Below are 19,226 nucleotides of genomic sequence, written 5' to 3'. Positions count from 1 at the left end.
GATTTGAATGAGTTTTAACTCACACAACACTGTCATGGGTTCTGTAACACGCACTCTTCATGTCCTTCTTCAGCCGCCGTAGGCTACGTCAGAAGTAAATACTTTCGGCTAACCAGCAGCTAGCTGTCTGTAGAGACAACATGGCTTTTACTTTGTATTCTCTCATTCAAGCAGCTATTCTGTGTGTGAATGCTGTCGCTGTGCTGCACGAAGAAAGATTTCTCAGTAAAAGTAAGTGGCTGTAGTCAGACTGTATACGCCCTGAGATGTAGGAAAGTCGAAATTCAGTTAGCCAGTGAATTAGCTCTCAGCTTTAATGCTAAATACCCTGTATCGTAAAGGCTCTATTTGATTGATTTATACAAAGATTGATGTAATCATTAAATTACTGCATTGTCCGCCAATTAAATGTTTTACGATAGAGAAGATGTCAATTGTGTAAATGTAATGAATATTTGTTGTATTTCCCTACCCTTGATAGCCTTATTAAACTTTAACAAAACCAGTGGTGAACAATCAAAAACGTTTGCGTTACAGGCGTCACAAATGTTGAGGGATATTCATAGTATTACAATAGGGCGATGAAGATTTCTGAAAACTCAGTCAGCATGTTTAACTTTTTTTTAATCTATTTATCTGTGATCCACCCTCAGTCGGCTGGGGAGTGGACCAGAGTGTCGGAGGATTTGGTGATGAACCAGGCATCAAAGTGCAGCTGATGAACCTCATCCGATCAGTGAGGACAGTCATGAGAGGTGGGTCTCCACACCAGCACACACACCATATGTGTAAAGTGGTAGTATACTCAAGTCTAATCATGCTGTTTCTGTGTGTGTGTGTGTGTGTGTGTGTGTGTGTGTGTGTGTTTTTTTTTTACAGTGCCGTTAATAGCAGTGAATTCAGTCTGCATCGTGCTGCTGCTTCTGTTTGGATGAAGAGGAGCAGAGTCTCCATGATCTCAGGAACCACGATCCCTGTGACACACCAAACGTCTCCTGTCAGCCTGAATATGAATGTTGTTAATTGATTCCAACATCAAACATGGGATAATTGTCAAGGCCTGTTTTCTACAGCACAGTGATCCAAAATAAGGGATGCAGTTGTTAAAGTTAACTTAAGTTAACTTCTCTCTTTTTTTGAATAGTATAATTCTTAACACTTGATTTCTCATGCATTGTGGAAAAATATGAATAAATCAAAGGTTTTTACTTTTCCCTAAAATATATAAATTAAATCAATAACGCGGACTGTAATTACAGTCTCTGAGACGCCGACTGTAAATGTGGTGTGATTTATATACTGAAAACTTGTAAATTATATGGTTTACTACGTGTTATTGTGATAGAAATATTCGACAATAAAGAGTCTTTAAATACCTCACCCAGTGTGCCAACGAGATTCAGTTCATAAAATCAAACAGGTCTTGTTTGTCCCAGCGCGCTTGCCGTACTAGTAGCTAGTGTCCCGGGCGTTGAGGCTGATAAACAGAAGTTTGTGATTTTAACGAGCCAGTGTCCGCAGATTACTACTAAAACCTTTACAGAACAGAACTAACCCTAACCCTTATTTATTATTGTTTTGATTATTTTGAGGAGTAATGGGTTGTACCCAGAGCTACATCGTTGCCTCGCTCTGTGTGTGCTCTGTCTATTTAGGTTACGTTCACATTTACTGTTCCTACAAGTTGTTGAAAACAAACGTACTCAGCGGCGACAATCTTCCGAGTTTCCTGTATCTCTACATCAAATTTTGGACCCGAGCTCTGACTCGGAGATCAGGCTGCCTGTGTGCGACACCAACCACACGAGAAGCTGTTTACACGGTCCTCAAGTGCAGGTGAACGTCGTCCTCTGAAGGAAGCTTTTGTGTTTTCTTAACTGTGTGAAAGTTGGGTGACTTTTTGTGTGTGTCCCTCCCAGGCTGGAGACTCCTTTGCTCAGGAGGTTCTGCAGTGTTGCAGGCTATGGTTGGGATTATCCTGACACTGAGTTCAGAGACATCCCGCTGTGCTTCCCAGAGCAGCTCTGTGACAGACTCCTGCTCATGGTGCTCACTGATGAAAACTTCAGGCTCAGCCCAGCAGGTCAGACATCCATCCAATGCATACCTCTTCTAGCAGAGAGATTAGCCAAGCAAGAAACGTGATAATAATGACACAATGCACAGGAAACGGATCCAAGGGACCTTTCACCTTTGCAGGTCTGGTTCGAGTGCGTCAGAGTTTGAAAGCCCGTGAACCTATTGATGAGCTGAAGAAGGGCCCGTTCACACTGCAGGTCCGAGTTCTGGAGTACAAGCATGTCGACGCAGCAGTGGAGGTGGAGGTGTTTCTGTCTGCCACTTCTCATACTGGACGCCCAGTGTGGGAGAGCACCCTGACACTGCTGTCCAAAAACAAGCTCCATAAAGAAAGAAGGTGCTTCCTCAAGAGTGAAAACAAGAATCATCTATCAGGTATGTTATTAGGACATCATGTCATTGTTTTACAGTGGCAGCGCTGATTTAATGTTTATGCATAGAGAGGGTCATCCAGTCATCTTAACATACTCTCTTGTGGACTCTGTGTGTTCGGACAGGTCAACCAGATGAGCCTCTGCCAGAAAACATGAAGCAGGTAGAGCTCCGAGTCCCCCGGAGTCCCAGCCTGCAGTGTGTATGGTCCTCTACTGACTGCTCCACGTATGGGCTCCTCTCTCTACCCAAAAGACTCTTTGGTCACAGGTCTCAGATCTCACCAAGCCTCTGGATGCTGTCTGTCTGCTTGGCTGAAATAGAAAAGCACAAAGGTATCCAAACTTCTGTTGATCAGTTTTGCAAAAAGACAAATTTCATTGAGTTGTTTTCAGTGGCACTCATCAGACCTGCTGACCATCTGTTATGTCACCAGGCGTTGGCGTCATCGCAGCTCCCATCAACGTCACTGCCCAGTTTAAGGAGCCTCTGTTGGTACCAGGCAAAGTGATGATCAGCTTTTGGGAGACGGACAAAATCGGGGACCAGTCTTCTTCCCAAGGCGTCAGCTTCCACATGGAGCAACATGAAAGCAGAATATCTGTGGTGGGACTGATTTCTAGGCCTTGATTAACACAGAGCTGTGTTTATATTTGTAATGTTGTGTTTGTAAATTAATTAAATTAAGCAATGTTTATAATAATGATACAGCATTGTTCTACAGACTATGTTGATTTTTTTAAAATATGAGTAGTTCTCATATTCAAAGGCCTATGCTAGATGCCACTAAAAGACATTTATGTGACATGATTCCCATTGTAAACAAACATGTTTCATATCCAGTTGGGTATGATGATTTAATATATGTACAAACTGAGTTGATTTACTTTAGATTTTCTTTTCTGATTAGTTATTATATTTGTAACAGTATGTCAGTCCACTTGCTGCAGATAGTAGGTGGCCTATGTATCACAATGACAAACTAAAATGTTCTCGTGAGATGCTGCCTTGCAGTAAAAGACAAAGAGAGATGGGAGCAACTGATCATTTATAACTTTGAAACAAGCTTTGGATTTTTTAAAATTATATACATGTTGTGGATGTGACAAGTTATACAGTCTTGTCCCTGCTCCTTGAAACATTCTGCCAGTCCAGATCAATCTAAGGTTGGTCAGCTCAGACAAATGAACTGTGCATATGACTGTGTATCTTGGTTTACATTATTACATCACACTTAAAGAGGAATGATGCTCTTATGGTTGGGATTATCTAGATGTGCAAAGCTGGTGGAGACATACCCCAAAAGACTTGCAGCTGTAATTGCAGTAAAAGGGGGTTCCACAAAGTATTGACTCAGGGGGGCTGAATACCTTTGCACACTGCACTTTTCAGTTTTTTATTTGTAAAAAATAAATAAACTGTGTATAATTTTCTTTCTACTTCACAATTGTATGCCACTTTGTGTTGGTCTTTCACATAACATTCCAATAAATGTCTATTAGAATAATTTAGGCAGTGCCTTCTGGTTTGTATACAACCAAACCAGTTTAGTAATGCAGTTGCCAGCCTGCTCATTCCCTGCAAAACTACAGCCTGCACTTTTACACATTGCTGCTTATGTATCTCATGAAGACTGTTAAGTTAGGAGTTTTATACATATTTTTAGTTTGAACATTCGGCAGGGCTAGGCTAGGTCAGCACCTGCTTTGAGATTTGGTAAACTAAACTCTTGCTGCAGGCTGTTGCTCCATGATAGTACTATGTCAGTCCATTTCATGACATAACTGTTCTGTGAGATATTATTTTAAACCTGAAAGCATCGTATTGGCTAAAAAATAGTAAATAGTGTGTGGATCTGTTTTTCAGTTGACTTTACTAGGTTAATGCAGCCACTACCTCCACAGGGAATGTAGACTTTTCAATATTTCATCCCGCCAATATTCCTGTTTGCAGCTTTCTTGTATGTTAAAGTCTGCTCCCTTGTATTATTTATTGGAATATGTTCAGTGCATGGAACTGAAAGAACTGCACTTTATAAAAGAATCGTTTGTTGTTCAAATATACACGACTTTCTCCCTGTTTCTTGTATTTAAGCTAGTTCAAGCCAGCAGGTTGCTGGCATTATCTTCATATTTACCATACAAAGATGAGAGGGGTATTATTCTCAGGTTGGCAAAGAAGGAAGTGGATTTTCCAGTATATCAAAGTGAATCAACAAAATGCGTCTAAGTGCATGTTACCTTTTTGCATAATTGCATTTCTTTCTCATTTAACATAAACAATTCTGACCAAAGTGGATCTTTGTTTTATTAACTGTCGATACAGATTCTTAGTGTTAAAATGTACATATGTGTATCGAAACCATTTTGCTATAAAATCATACACTGCAGCAAAAGCAATAACAAAAAAGAAGCTTTTCCAATGTGACTACAGTAAGTGGAGCATACTGTGACAGTCTACTTTCCTGCACACAAGTACAATATTAGTTTATGAGATGAGGGGAGGGTGTGTGTGTGTGTGTGTGTGTGTGTGTGTGTGTGTGTGTGTGTGTGTGTGTGTGTGTGTGTGTGTGTGTGTCTAGGATCTGTGTTACTAGACATCCAGGCAGAGGAGGAATCACTTCCAACCAGCTGCGGTGGAGATCCAAGGGACACAACTCCTGCTATGTGATTTTCATTACACACACTTCTGGGGAGCTGAGTTCAGCTGAGGAGGGCGTGAGGTAAAAGCATTTTTTTGTATATTTGAATTGAAGTGGATTATTGTGAATACTGAGACTACTACATGTATGATGTATCTGTTGTTAAATCACTTTGGTGATTGATATAGTTAATTCATTATAGGCTACGTAGTGGATAGGGTAGTGTTAGTTAGTCCATCTTGTGTAATTCCTGTACATTGCTCACACTGAATTGCAGTGACATTCAGTATTGTTAAAAGAAGTCAGCTAAATAGTGCTTTATCAGTTTTCTGTCTCTGGGAGATGCTTCATTTGAATGCAAAAGGTGACTATTAGGACAGGCTTATTCAAACTAAACTCATCCTAAAGGAGATGATGGAAATTAAGAACAGAAAACGTACAAAATAACAGGGCAGAAAAGAAAAATTATGTAATTTCTCTTTGTCCTGCAACTCTAACTTCCTTCTGCCAGAGGAAAACCTTCATGTAGTCACTGCTGAGACAAAGGAGCAACCCACCAAGTGTAAACTAAAGAAGTAATGCATAGAGTGTGTTAAAACCACATCTATTTTTCATCTGTTGTTGCTCAATTGCTGCCACATGCGGGAGTGGAGCACACAGGCAGCTGCTGGAACATGTACATTGCTGTTATTATTCATTTATAGAGTCCTAATTCTGTCATGCATATGAGGAGTCAGTCAAGTGTAAGAGGGTCAGTCTGCTGAGCTGCCATACAGAGTGTATTGCTTTTAATACACAGAGTTGTAAAAAGGAAACACTCCTCTGGTAGGTGTCCTTTAATCCTGTACTCTTTGTAAAAATCTCACGTGTTCATGTAACGTACAACTGTCAGTGTAGTAGAAGTGTAATATAAAGCTATATTTGTACATTAAGATGTAAGCTCTGGCTGGTGGCATCTGAAATGTTGCTTCTTTGACAGGTGTGTGTGTGAGAGAGAGAGAGGGAAACAGATGAAACACACATACAGTCCTTAGTTAGAGCACTTTAGAGGAGTTCATCTGTCTCCTTCAAAGAGCTGATCCTCGGGGAATTTAAGTTATTTTTTGCCTTTTTTAAAAGTACCAGCTTCATTTATTTATTCTGAGAGGCCAGCACTAAATGACAGCTTGTTCTTTCTTATCAGTCCACTGTTGTTCAGAAAACAACCTCGATGCACTTACTCTTACCTGCCCCATTTAGTTAGAAATGTGAACAGTATTAATACTGCATTATGGTAACATGCATTCTACAGGGCAGGGTTAATGCTCTGTTCCTGCAAAAGCACAATAGTGATGTGCAGACCTGTGACGAGTTCAGAGAAAAACCTGAATAAATTAGTGAAGACATGTATTAGCAAATATAGGGTGGATGCTTCCATAGCAGTTGGAAAATCTCCACATTTCAGCCTACATGAAGACTTATGTAAGATTTTGGAGCTGGTCACTTTATTCACCTGTGCAATCTAATGCAATTCAATACTCCTTGATTTCTGATTTCAAGGTTATGTCTGTTTTTGTTGAAACTGTCAAAAGGTGGTAATTCTACTAAATTTATTATGAAAAGTGTTCACCCCCCTGGATCTCATCCTTTTATTGACATTATAAATCAATCATGATCAATAAAAGGTGGCGACTTTGACATAAAAAAATTCAGAAATATACCATACAAATGTCAAAGTGAAAACAATTTTCCACACAGTAATTTCAAAGAAATAAAAATTTGTAAGGTGAAATCAGTGTTTGCATTAATATTCACCCCCTTCAGGTCAGTATTTAGCAGATGCACCTTTGGCTTTGTAGAAACCTGTTTACACTTTAACATTAATGAGGTATTTTTCTGATAGTTTTTTGTCGCCAACTTTTGATTTAATTTAGTCCTTACCCCAGTACACTTAAAATGTATTAAAGCTGCTGGACACAGTTTGTTGTTGTTTTGTACTTATTTTAGTACATTTTGTCTCAAACTAGAAGCAATGTTCATTATTAAAATGATCAAATTTTAGAAGGTGTTTACATTAATAACAGTTAATAAAATCATGAGTATAAAAAAATTTACATTTTCACAACAGATTTTTCGAATGAAGCTAGATTAAATACCTAACTTATTAAATGAACTAATAAATCGAAATCAACCAAACTAAGCACGCAATATTTGATCAAGATAACTTTAAGTTGTGTTAGAAGAACAAACTCGAACTGTGTGCCACAGCTACGGCAAGTAGCACACCACATTTAAGGTTTACTTGGCAGCCAGCAATTTCTGAAGAATGAGTAGTCACACTATTTTCTCTATTTTGTTTCAGAGCATCCAAATTAAATACATGAAGAAGCAAGGAAAGGGCAGCACTGCCAGCATCCCACTCTCTTCTCCCACAGAGAGCATCAGCGTACAGGTCTACCATGACTACCAGAAGGTAGCTTTTAGGATGTACTCTGGGAATGGCCATACCACAGAGAATGGTTCCCACGGTAAGATGCCAGACATCATCTCTAACAGCCAGGACCACCTGTACGACACAAAAGACAATAGTGTTCACAGAGACTCCATGTGGATGTTGGATTCGAGCAGCCAGGCCTACTCGGGGCCAGAGGACAACTCCACAGACCAGCATGAGACCCTAACAGAGAGTTCAACTCTGACATTTGTGGACGCACAAACCATGGACGAATCAGCAGAGAACCACAGTCTCCGTGGGGTGGGGAAGGTTTACCTTAAGGAGTTTGTGCTGATCGATGACGATGATGATGGAGACATGTCGCTGAGAGAGAAAACGGTGACAGATTTGTCAAACATGGATGGAAAAGCTGCTGACCTGGTGTGTGGGAGGCTGCTGTCCACCTCCAGTGGCACAGTGTCAGAGTCGAAGGAGGAATCTCCTGCTCCTGAAGCACTGCCGCCTGAGGACAGTGACACTGCATACAAGAAGAAACGCTGTTGTTTCTGCACCATTTTATGACCCAGCAGGACATCAGGCCTATGTGCTGCAGGCACTGTAGAGCAACATGTACTGGCATTATACTTCTGTTTCTGTTTAAGCACAGGCAACATTTATACTTGGGAAGACATATAATAAGTGTGCTCTAGTTTTCTGATGCAGCTTTTCTTTTATTCACACTTCCAGTCTTTGATTTTATAGAGACATTACTGGTTATTGAAAACAATCAAGCTGCAAAAGTATTTTTATTTGTCTCTAGTATCAGCCAGTGTTGTGTTTTCGTAGAGCAACATGTGTATGTGAAAATGTATGTGTGGTGTATGGAATGTCATGGTGTGGTTTACGATCTTTTTCAAGTTCAACAACTCAATTTTGATACTTAAAAAATGTTCCTGAAATATTGGATCTGAATGACAAGCTTTCTGTTAAATACACAGAGGGTCTTGAAAGACCGGATGATAAAACATCAAATGAAGTAAATCAATAAAACAACTATTATGTGTTTGATTGGCTCTGGAATGTGGGATGACTCTAATCACAATATTGCTGCAAAGGTAGGGTAAATACACTTTTCGAAAACTATTTTTAATTATGATTCAAATGCTGTAGCCTCTCACATGTGGGGCTATGGCGTTTGGGCTATTCTAAATAGCTCGAGGTCTCTACTATGCTATATAAAGGAAACAATATAAATAGTGCACACAGGATGAATGACTCTTCCTCAAACACACACTGACCCAAACCAAAACTGGGACACTTCAACACATTCAGTTTTTGAATTAAAAACACAACAATTACCATTTGTTAACATTTCATGGGGATATCAAATTTGTAAAAAGGAACCTTCAGGAACATCTGTTCTTCTTGATCAGTTCGAACAACTCTACTCACCCCTTTAGACACAACTGAGCCAGGCTTGTGTCCTTGTTCTTATCTCTCACATTTATGCCATCATGCCATCTTGAGGAGTGTGTCTGTGCTCCTCTTTACATTCCAATATTGTAGACTTCATACTGTCCTCACTCCACCGTTTCCCTTGTTTCTGCTCTGAGCTGTTCTTCTTTCCTTATGTGCTTTCTCTTCTGTCCCCTGCTCTTCTCATTTGTGTCACATGATTTTGAAATATTATTACTATAGCTAGTATTAACTGTCAACCTCAAGTTGTCAAATTATTTATGCAAACTAATATTTTCACACTTATTATTGTATTGTTGTTAAATAGCATTGACATTAACCAAACACAAAGTAAATCAAAATTTCAGTAAATCCCTCTTCAAACATCTAGCTAGTACATTGTATGAATTTTATAAGGGTTTGTAAAAAAGGACCAAATTTCTTCATTTTCCCTCTTTACAGTGACTTAAATGGCTGTACCACTTTACTAATAACACATTGTCCCACTTTACCAGTAAACTGGGACAGTGTCAAAAGTGCCTAAAAAATAGGATTTCGTCCACATATACAAGCACGTGTATGGTCACAACACACAGTCCTGCCAGTGGAGCCATGTTAACCCACCGACTGTCTGCTGGTGGCACTGATGGAAAATGAGGCAACAAATGTGGCAACAAAAGCTGTGAAAAGGAAAAACTGTTGGCATCCAGCATATTTGTTGGACCTCACACATGCATGTGCTGTTGAAAAACAGTGAAAATCAGCATAATTAGTATTTGTTGCACAACAAAACTCCACATGGCACATTTACAGTAAGTGAACTGCAAACCCTAAATCATGTGAATCCTGACCTCTACTGTACTGATCTGCCCTGACTCTGGTCAGAGCCTAGCCTAGTTTATGATTTCTAGCTTATGCATTGAAAGCCTATGCTTTCAATGTATTTGATTGAAACAAATGGATTATTTGTTTCATTCATGCTTTGCAACCATTGGCTCCATCACATGTTTGGCTGCCTGCTGACTTGTAACATACAATCATATTAACACAGATGCATAATGATTTTAGCAGGGATAGTTTGAAAGTTTTCTCAAGAAAACAATGAATTGCTGTTAGATTCATTACAAACGGCCAGTTTTTTTGTGTGTGTTTCCGACTGAACTTGTGGGATTAGGGTCCCCTCTTATACTGGGTAAATAGCAAGAATAACACAAGCCAACAAGTGAAGAATAAAATCCAGCATAAATAACACAGAAGGGGTATGACTGGATATTTAGTTTCCTAGTTATAATATTATTATAACCTGTCATCATATATTATTGATATAACAACTTGTTATTGCACTGCACCACATCATGCTGTTCAGTCACGACACAGGTTTGGATAAAGATGTTTGGGGGCTGGCTCCTCTGAGGAACAGACTAGGGTTAATCAGTCCAGTCCAGCAGGCACTGGTGTGAGGTGGTTACTTGTTGGTTTGATTGACAGCAAGACCCCAGTTAGAGCCCTGCTGGACAGGGAGATAGCAGTTCACCAGACTTATCTCCCCCTCCCACTAACACCAACCCTACCAACACACTCACCACCACCCATAGCAGACACTGTGGTAGAACAAAGAAGGATTTGTGTATTAAAATATGGTTAATTGAGTCACGTTTAATGTATGGCAACAAACTACTTTAAAGTCAATAGACAAAGGGTGAGCTGCACTGTGTTATTCATTACATTTAGTCTACAATAGCAGAACCAATTCAATAATGCAAATTTACACTTCACATTAATGACGTAGTTTCGACATCATCTAATTAAATATCCTTACCTTTCTGTTTTTATTTGCCACTAAACATTACAGATACGTGTTACGTAATGACACAGAGTTTGTCAGAGGGCATCCAGCAGGTTCATTAGGCCAAAAATAGCTGTTATCAGCCAGTGCAGCATGAGTGTGCAGCTCACTGAGCGTATCTTCCACACATGGAAAGCGTAACCGAACGTGTCAGAGAATGACAGACAAAGCCACAAAAACCACTGGCTGCAAGAAGACCATTGAGAAAAGAAGTTCCTTTTCACTGTGACCTCAGCTCACCCATTCGCAGCATGCTCTCAATCCTGGTTATCAAATCCGCTCAGCGTCATCAGGGTTCACAAGACGGAAGTAAAACATTTTTACAAAGAAGATGAGGTGGCTGAGTGTCTGGTGAAGTAACAGGAACAACAGGGAGGTTCTCGGAGAGGATGGAGTGGAGAAACAGAACAATGGTGGTGTTTTTTCTGTTCTTTGTCACAGCAGGTGAGACTACTGATGAGGATTCTACCTTTATTACTGATGGTTGGGGAACATTGTGAAAGCGTTTGAAGAAACAAGAAACGGACATTTAGATGATCTTTCTTCCCAGGTACCATGCCAGCAGCAGGCCAAACTCTGGACGTGTGTGCCCACTGCCACGCTAACGCCACATGTGATGACAAGGCTGATGGCTCTGGCAAAGTCTGCAACTGCAACTATGGGTTTGCTGGAAATGGAAGAACTTTCTGTCAAGGTATGAAAAACTGTTTTCCTTTACAATTATCTATCTCATTGTCCTATGATGAAACATATTGAATTGAAATGTTAAAATAGGCATTCTTTATGTTCTAACTCAACATCAACATTGTATTCTTTAAGGCTGCTCACAGTTTACTGTGTAAGGTAAAAGTGACAATCCCTCTGATAATTATCAGCAGGAATGTCCATGTTCATTAACATGCCTACATTTGTTCATTTTGGCTTGATGATGGCGCTAAATGAAAAATCAGGGCTCATATACTTTTCTAATAATCTATCCGCATGAAAGTGTCAATCAACAGTTGTCAATAGATTCAAATACAAGCTGTCACTGAGCTTGTAGTCAGGAGATCTACAGTCTGTACGATTGATCCTCTGGGGATCATGAATATTTGCAAAATTCCATGGCAGACTTTTTTTCACAGAAGCTTTTGGCACATGTCAGAACATAGCAACACAGGTGAAATAAAAATCAAGATGCTTACACCTATAATAGGTTTAATGTAATGAAATCTATTTCTGCTTTCTGCCACATCAATATGTCAGTAGTAGTATAGTAGTATAGCTGATAGCCACTAACATGGCTAAAGATCAATTCATTCATCAAGTTTAACATGGAAGAAAAAAAACTTTAACTTCCTTTATGTTGAAGAGTAACAGGTATTTTTGTTCCAGATAAAGATGAGTGTCAGCTAGGAGCCACTAAGATCTGTGGGCAGCACACAACGTGCCACAACACATATGGCAGCTACTACTGTACCTGCCTGGCTGGCTACAGCCCATCCAACAACATGGCCATCTTCATCCCAAATGATGGGACCCACTGCAAAGGTTAGCGTAGACTGGAACTCAACAGAAGAATCTTTAAAATAAATCAGTATCTATCAGTGACTCTTACATGCTCACACTGTTCTACATTCTCACTTGCTGTGCAGACATTGATGAGTGCAGGGTCACAGGGCTATGTGGAGAAGGAGGTCAGTGCAGAAACCTGGAGGGCAGTTTTGAATGCAGCTGTCAGGTGGGATACAGAGTCTACAATGGAGCCGAACCCTTTAATCCTTATAGAGACAAGGCTACCTGTAAAGGTAAAGTCCTGTGAACTGGATTTAACATGATTTGCATTGTATTTTATTCAGTTATATAGTCAGTATCTGCTTTGTTTACAAAGGAATGAATTGTAAGTATGTGCAAGTCTAGAAACATAATATATAAACATAGGAAAACTATTATTAATTGTGCACTCAGTGGGTAAAAAGTGTTTCATTTTCTTGCTCCATTCAGTGGTTGACTGTGGCCAGCCTGTCTCAGTAGAGGACGCAATGTTGCTGTCAGTCACAAAGACCACATATGGCAGCGTAGCCACGTTTATCTGCGATGAAGGCTTTGTATGGAGGGGTGGAGAGAACAGCTCTGTGTGTGGAGCTGATGGGCTGTGGAGAGGACCCAGCCTGGTGTGTGAAGGTAACGAAACAAACTAGTCTAAAATATCTGTCAGTCTTTGACAATTTTCTTTATCTTTACCAACCACTGTATGATCTTCTCACCACCAACGTATGTTTCACATGATGTATGCTTTTTCAGTTGTGTGGCCATAATGGAGTTTAGAGTGAAATAACTGTTTATCTTATATATATGCATCTTATGTATTATATATTATATATAATATATAATACATAATACATTGTAATTTTGTTTTACTCAACCTAGCAGAATGACTCTATTGCAATGGCAGCCAGTCCACCACTTCAGACTGAAATGTCCCACATATTTTTGGATGGACTGCAGTGATACATTGTACAGACATGCACAGTCCTCAGAGGATGAATCCACCAAGACTTTGTTGAATTACTGACCCCGCCCTAAACAACGTCATGACACTGACATTGGTGGTTTTAGGTAGAATGTCTTGATAATTGGATGGATTGTCAATACATGCTGTACACACATGAAGAATATCACACTGGTTCCATATGGTAATATTGTCAGGGATCTATGTTTGGCACAGTAGTGCAATAGCCGACACTGTCACCTCGTGGCTAAAAGATTCTGGGTTTGAACCTTCCAGCTTTGGTTTTTCTGAATGGAGTTTGCATGTGGTTTCTTCCGGGTGCTCCACTTTCCTCCCACAGTCCACTGACATGCAATTTAGCTTCAATTGGCAAATCTAAATTGCCCATAGATGTGAGTGGTTGTCTGGCTGTGCCTGAAAATTTGTTTAAACATACAGTGAGCTTTTAACCAGTTTAAGGAGTACAGGGATCATGATCTGAATGTCTGGACAGAGTTCCTGGATACTTTCATGCAGCATGTCACTGCTTTGGCTCTCAGAGGTTGACTGTGGCTCTCCCCCTGCCCTCCCTCACTCTCATATGCTGTGGAATAACATTTCAAAGATGGGCGCTGAGGTGGTTTATCAATGTAACTCTGGATATCATAATGTTGGAATGGGCAATGTCTCAATCTGTACAGCTGCTGGACAGTGGGAGAGGCCATCTGTACTCTGCCAAGGTACAGTTTTCAGATCATTTTATTAGTTATTCATTTGTTATAGAACCACATTTACTATGGAAACATATCTAATTCATACAATATACTTATATTATATGATTGTGCTGCATTTTACTTCTTGTAGAGACTTTGTGTGGAAATCCTCTTATAATTCAGTCCACTGAGCAGCTGTGGAATGGTAGCTTAACCCCTGGCAGCACGGTGCTCTATCTCTGTAAAGAGGGCTTTTACAATACAGGACAAAATAATGTATCCATCTGTAATGAAAACGGTCAGTGGACACCTCCTGCACTGTCATGCCAAGGTAATTCCAATGCTGTAGAAATATATATATATATATTTTTTTTTTCCAAATGTAAAAAAGATGGGAACCCATTTGTGTTGTATTCTGTTTCACTTATTCTGGCTAGTTAGTCTGTGTATGTATGTCCACACGGTAGCGTTAATGTATTATGTTATAATGTATGCATTATGTTGTTTATCATTTCCTGTCCCAGAAATATTATGTGGTGATCCTCCTATACTGCCCCACACGGGACATGTGTGGAGTGGCAGCTCCACCCCTGGCAGCACAGTGGCTTACTACTGTAAAATAGGATTTTATCACAGTGAAGGACATAATGTGTCAGTGTGCACAATTAATGGGTTCTGGACAAAGCCAAACATCTCATGCAGAGGTAACAACTTGCTCCAACACATTGTTAGTGCTGTGGTTGAATTGACTCTTTCCTCTCTGTCACCCTGAGGCAAATAATAACAATTTTCACACAGTAAAATGAAGCACTTTCCATCCCTTTAGAAGTTGACTGTGGTATGCCCCCACCCATGCCTCATTCAGTCATCCTGTGGGATAATGTTTCCACTGTGGGCTCTCAAGTTGTGTATCACTGTAAATCTGGATATCGCAATGTTGGACAGGGGAACGCATCAGTTTGTACCGCCAGTGGAAAATGGGAGGAGCCATCTTTGCTCTGTCAAGGTGATGACAAGATCAATTCAAGATGTGGGAACTGCATCTGCAAGTGTCTCGTGATTTGAAAACCTATCTAACTACCAGTTACCTGTGTTTCTGTTGTAGAAATCAGTTGTTCTGAGCCTGTTTTTAAACCTCATGCTAAAATGCTATGGGATGGCACATCACACGTCGGCAGTGTGGTGAATTACCAATGCGATGAAGGATATCGCACCAGGAGGTTGAAAAACCTCTCAATATGTGGAGAGAATGGACAGTGGGAGGATATTGATCTGTGGTGTGAAGGTGCAATGTTTGATGACAGATGATATTGTACTACTGATTGGTTTAGTATATTAATTATGAAATGTAGATACTGTATACATTTTGATCTTGTGGTCACCAGCTTTCAAAGAGAATTTGAATGTGTTACAGTCTGTGCTAATTTATGTCTGTATGCAGAAATAAGCTGTGGTCCCCCACTAAGCCCCCCAAATACTAAGCTCCTATGGGACCACACCAGCAGACCAGGCAGCATGGTGTTGTATGAGTGTACGGATGGATTTTACCTGGAGAGTGGAAATAATATTTCAATATGTTCAATATCAGGAGTGTGGGGGGAAGTATCTGTAAAGTGCAAAGGTAAAGTAACAGTCTTTAAATGCAGGCATGCCTCTACTGAACTGTGAGTGAGTCATTTGAGATAATTAACATGTTTTAGCTGCTCATGTAAATGCTTGGATTCTGCATGCTCTGTGGTTTGTTATGTTTCGAGGAACACTTGATAAGATGCTGCATGTGATTTTACTTCCCTGCACAATGGCCTGTACCACTCCTCCAGTAGAGGTCACTTGGAACCCACATTAGGATAAACGTGGATATGCATGAGACTTACTGTACACTAACTTTGCATATAAAGCCTCACAATGACACTAACCTGTTTTCTCTTTACTCTTTGCCTGTAAATTGTCTGTTCTGGTTTTCCTTTGTGAGCTAATCAGTCATTCGATGGCACTATTTTTCCAGCTACATGTGGTCCGGTTCCCTTCCTTGCCAACTCAGAGGTGGTGTGGCATAACAGAAGCATAGTGATCCACCGTTGTGTGGACGGGTATCACAGCTGGAGGGGCAGCAATGTCTCTGTGTGTGGCAGCTCTGGGGTGTGGCAGATAGCCACTCTGAGGTGCATAGGTGAGTAATATCTCATACAGTGAGTGTGCAGTCACTGATTTGCAAGGTATTTCAAAGTTTATATGTGATAAATTTATATGTGATGTAATAAATGTTAGTGAATATTTAGTATACTGTCACTCTATTTGCATTCCTGTATCTCTTACAGAAAGAAAGCCACCTGTCAATCACCTGTTTGTCCTCAATGAAAAATGTGTGCATTGGAAAGCAGAAAAGTATGAAGAGGACACAGAAGTGTACAAGGTAAGAGGAGATGGTTACAGTTAGTATCTTATTTATTCTTGAGTATTGACAGTTTAGTATTTATAGTTAAAAAAAGGGACAAAACATTATTACTCATTACTACCATATTAGCCCCTCAGTAGAAATGGTACCCGTGGGTGAGTGGCAAGACGAACACCACTGTTAACCTGTGAGAACGTCAAAGTTTATCTGAGTTATGCTACAACACATCTAGATAAGCCTTAAAGATTGAACAGTGACTCCATACATAAAAGTATGTCGACCTCTGAATGGCTGAAAAGGAAGAAAATTTGTGTGTATGTGTGTGGCCTGGTCAAAGTGTGGACCTGAACTGAAGGATCAATTACTTTTCACCTGTGATTTAGACATTACATTATCTCTTTACTTCAAAAATAGAATTATCATTCAAGTGTGATTTGTGTTTTATGTTTGCACCAGGTGATTTAGTTCCAAAATCTGAAACTGTAGAATCAACTACATACGGGGAGCAAATCAGAAGGGGGGTTGAATATTTTTTCAATTTATCTTTTATTTTGATGTATGAAGGGTTTTATGACCTGGGCTGAACTATTTCAGGTGACATACACAGGATCCAGAGACTTCCAGAGGTCTTTTCGTGACAAAAGGAAACAGTTCCTGAGGTCTAAGGCTGAGCAGCTGGAACTCTGTCTCAACCTGCTTCCACTGACAAACTACAGCATCTCTATCACTGCAGTGTCTGCCAGGTTCACTGCTACCATCACAACTAACACCAGTCTACCAGGTAACATTGCACCTACCACTCGCATCTCTGCTGCAGTCTGATAAAATCAGTTACTGCATCCATGAAAAACATATATTTTTTAGCTTTCTGGAAACATTACATTATCATTAAATGTAACAACATTTGACAGCCCCTCCAGCACCAGTGGTTCACTACAGAGAATTTGAGACTCCTGTTCCAACACTCATGCTACGCAGATCAGCCTACACACTGGACCCAATAAGGTAACAACCAAGACAACACAGGGCAAAGTGCAGAGTCGCACTTATATGTTGTAGCCAATAAATCAGATAGATCTCCACACTCTTCCGACTTTCACTGTCAGCAAACAACTCCGTAATGCAGGTATAGAGGCTGAACCAACAAATCAATATGTCTTTGGTGTAGAGAAATAAATGAATAAATGTATGAATGTAGCTGGTTATGCACATGAAATGAATAGTGGTCAATTACTTTCTAAATGAATATGAAAGTCGTTGAAAAGTGACACAATCATGGGAATAAGCCTAAATTTATAGACTTTATAAATATATTTATTGTCTACGTCTATATTAACTAAAAATCTGTTTCTTCAAATGCTTATTCCATGTTAATACAGATGTTATATTTTCAAAATAAAATGATTTATTTTGTTCTCCATTTGGCAGTTTGTACCAAGTGTTTGTGCTTTCTGTGGAGGGGATTACGGTGTTTGATTGTTCCTCTCCTGCAAGCTCAGACGTTTCAATCAAAAGCAAATCCTCTTCAGAGTACACTGCAGCCCAGATCAGACCTGTCGGGACACAGATGAATTTTACTGTAGGGGACGGACTCCACTACGGAGGCTTCTATAATGAACCACTGGAAGATGGCAAGAACTATTACATCATCTTACGAGTTGTCAGTCAGTGGAAAACAGTAGGTGAAACAAGTGCACAGTGTTAAAATGTTTTCAGCTCATTTTTCTTTCTTTAACTGCCTGATTGTTTTCTCCCATAGGCTTTAAAAAGTACATGTGTCCTGTGGGCTAAAGTAAAAGGTAACTCACTGGTCAAAGTATCCAGACACTCTTTAAAAATTGTGAATGTTATGAAAATTACATTTACACACAGCCAGGCCTACTCGGGGCCAGAGGACAACTCCACAGACCAGCATGAGACCCTAACAGAGAGTTCAACTCTGACATTTGTGGACGCACAAACCATGGACGAATCAGCAGAGAACCACAGTCTCCGTGGGGTGGGGAAGGTTTACCTTAAGGAGTTTGTGCTGATCAATGACGATGATGATGGAGACATGTCGCTGAGAGAGAAAACGGTGACAGATTTGTCAAACATGGATGGAAAAGCTGCTGACCTGGTGTGTGGGAGGCTGCTGTCCACCTCCAGTGGCACAGTGTCAGAGTCGAAGGAGGAATCTCCTGCTCCTGAAGCACTGCCGCCTGAGGACAGTGACACTGCATACAAGAAGTAACGCTGTTGTTTCTGCACCATTTTATGACCCAGCAGGACATCAGGCCTATGTGCTGCAGGCACTGTAGAGCAACATGTACTGGCATTATACTTCTGTTTCTGTTTAAGCACAGGCAACATTTATACTTGGGAAGACATATAGTAAGTGTGCTCTAGTTTTCTGATGCAGCTTTTCTTTTATTCACACTTCCAGTCTTTGATTTTATAGAGACATTACTGGTTATTGAAAACAATCAAGCTGCAAAAGTATTTTTATTTGTCTCTAGTATCAGCCAGTGTTGTGTTTTCATAGAGCAACATGTGTATGTGAAAATGTATGTGTGGTGTATGGAATGTCATGGTGTGGTTTACGATCTTTTTCAAGTTCAACAACTCAATTTTGATACTTAAAAAATGTTCCTGAAATATTGGATCTGAATGACAAGCTTTCTGTTAAATACACAGAGGGTCTTGAAAGACCGGATGATAAAACATCAAATGAAGTAAATCAATAAAACAACTATTATGTGTTTGATTGGCTCTGGAATGTGGGATGACTCTAATCACAATATTGCTGCAAAGGTAGGGTAAATAAACTTTTCGAAAACTATTTTTAATTATGATTCAAATG

The 19,226-nt window shown here is 40.0% G+C and overlaps 4 protein-coding genes across 5 annotated transcripts; all 4 read left to right on the top strand.

Moving 5' to 3' along the window:
* The first annotated feature begins 87 nt into the window (after positions 1-87).
* Positions 88-1,380, top strand: LOC113149961 (immediate early response 3-interacting protein 1-like). Its single transcript, XM_026342314.1, has 3 exons — positions 88-231; positions 654-755; positions 880-1,380. The coding sequence occupies exons 1-3, from the start codon at positions 141-143 to the stop codon at positions 933-935; spliced, it is 249 nt and encodes an 82-aa protein (XP_026198099.1). The 5' UTR covers positions 88-140; the 3' UTR covers positions 936-1,380.
* Positions 1,381-1,460: 80 nt separating this feature from the next.
* On the top strand, positions 1,461-3,827 carry si:ch211-12e13.1. Its single transcript, XM_026342313.2, has 5 exons — positions 1,461-1,836; positions 1,920-2,083; positions 2,200-2,454; positions 2,577-2,786; positions 2,888-3,827. Exons 1-5 carry the CDS (start codon positions 1,598-1,600, stop codon positions 3,079-3,081), a joined length of 1,062 nt encoding a protein of 353 aa, XP_026198098.1. The 5' UTR covers positions 1,461-1,597; the 3' UTR covers positions 3,082-3,827.
* A 1,223-nt stretch (positions 3,828-5,050) lies between these two features.
* Positions 5,051-8,328, top strand: si:ch211-12e13.12 (paralemmin-2). 2 transcript variants are annotated; one of them, XM_026343677.2, is made up of 2 exons: positions 5,051-5,173; positions 7,434-8,328. In XM_026343677.2, the coding sequence occupies exon 2, from the start codon at positions 7,452-7,454 to the stop codon at positions 8,085-8,087; it is 636 nt and encodes a 211-aa protein (XP_026199462.1). In that variant the 5' UTR covers positions 5,051-5,173; positions 7,434-7,451; the 3' UTR covers positions 8,088-8,328. The 2 variants fall into 2 exon arrangements, with proteins under 2 accessions (XP_026199462.1, XP_026199463.1); XM_026343678.2 differs by lacking the exon at positions 5,051-5,173 and adding an exon at positions 5,858-5,917.
* Positions 8,329-11,049: 2,721 nt separating this feature from the next.
* Positions 11,050-18,617, top strand: LOC113150431 (sushi domain-containing protein 1-like). Its single transcript, XM_026342956.1, has 17 exons — positions 11,050-11,250; positions 11,357-11,500; positions 12,181-12,336; positions 12,441-12,593; positions 12,790-12,969; positions 13,837-14,016; positions 14,141-14,320; positions 14,514-14,693; positions 14,816-14,995; positions 15,095-15,274; positions 15,431-15,610; positions 15,995-16,159; positions 16,308-16,402; positions 16,979-17,165; positions 17,296-17,389; positions 17,813-18,062; positions 18,144-18,617. The coding sequence occupies exons 1-17, from the start codon at positions 11,196-11,198 to the stop codon at positions 18,615-18,617; spliced, it is 3,033 nt and encodes a 1,010-aa protein (XP_026198741.1). The 5' UTR covers positions 11,050-11,195.
* Positions 18,618-19,226: the final 609 nt, after the last annotated feature.

The sequence above is a fragment of the Anabas testudineus genome, chromosome 9 (genome assembly GCF_900324465.2).
Source record: "Anabas testudineus chromosome 9, fAnaTes1.2, whole genome shotgun sequence".
In the NCBI taxonomy this organism is placed as follows: Eukaryota; Metazoa; Chordata; class Actinopteri; order Anabantiformes; family Anabantidae; genus Anabas; species Anabas testudineus.
The sequence above is the reverse complement of the archived record's forward strand: the minus strand, read 5'-3'. Positions and strand labels throughout refer to the sequence as shown.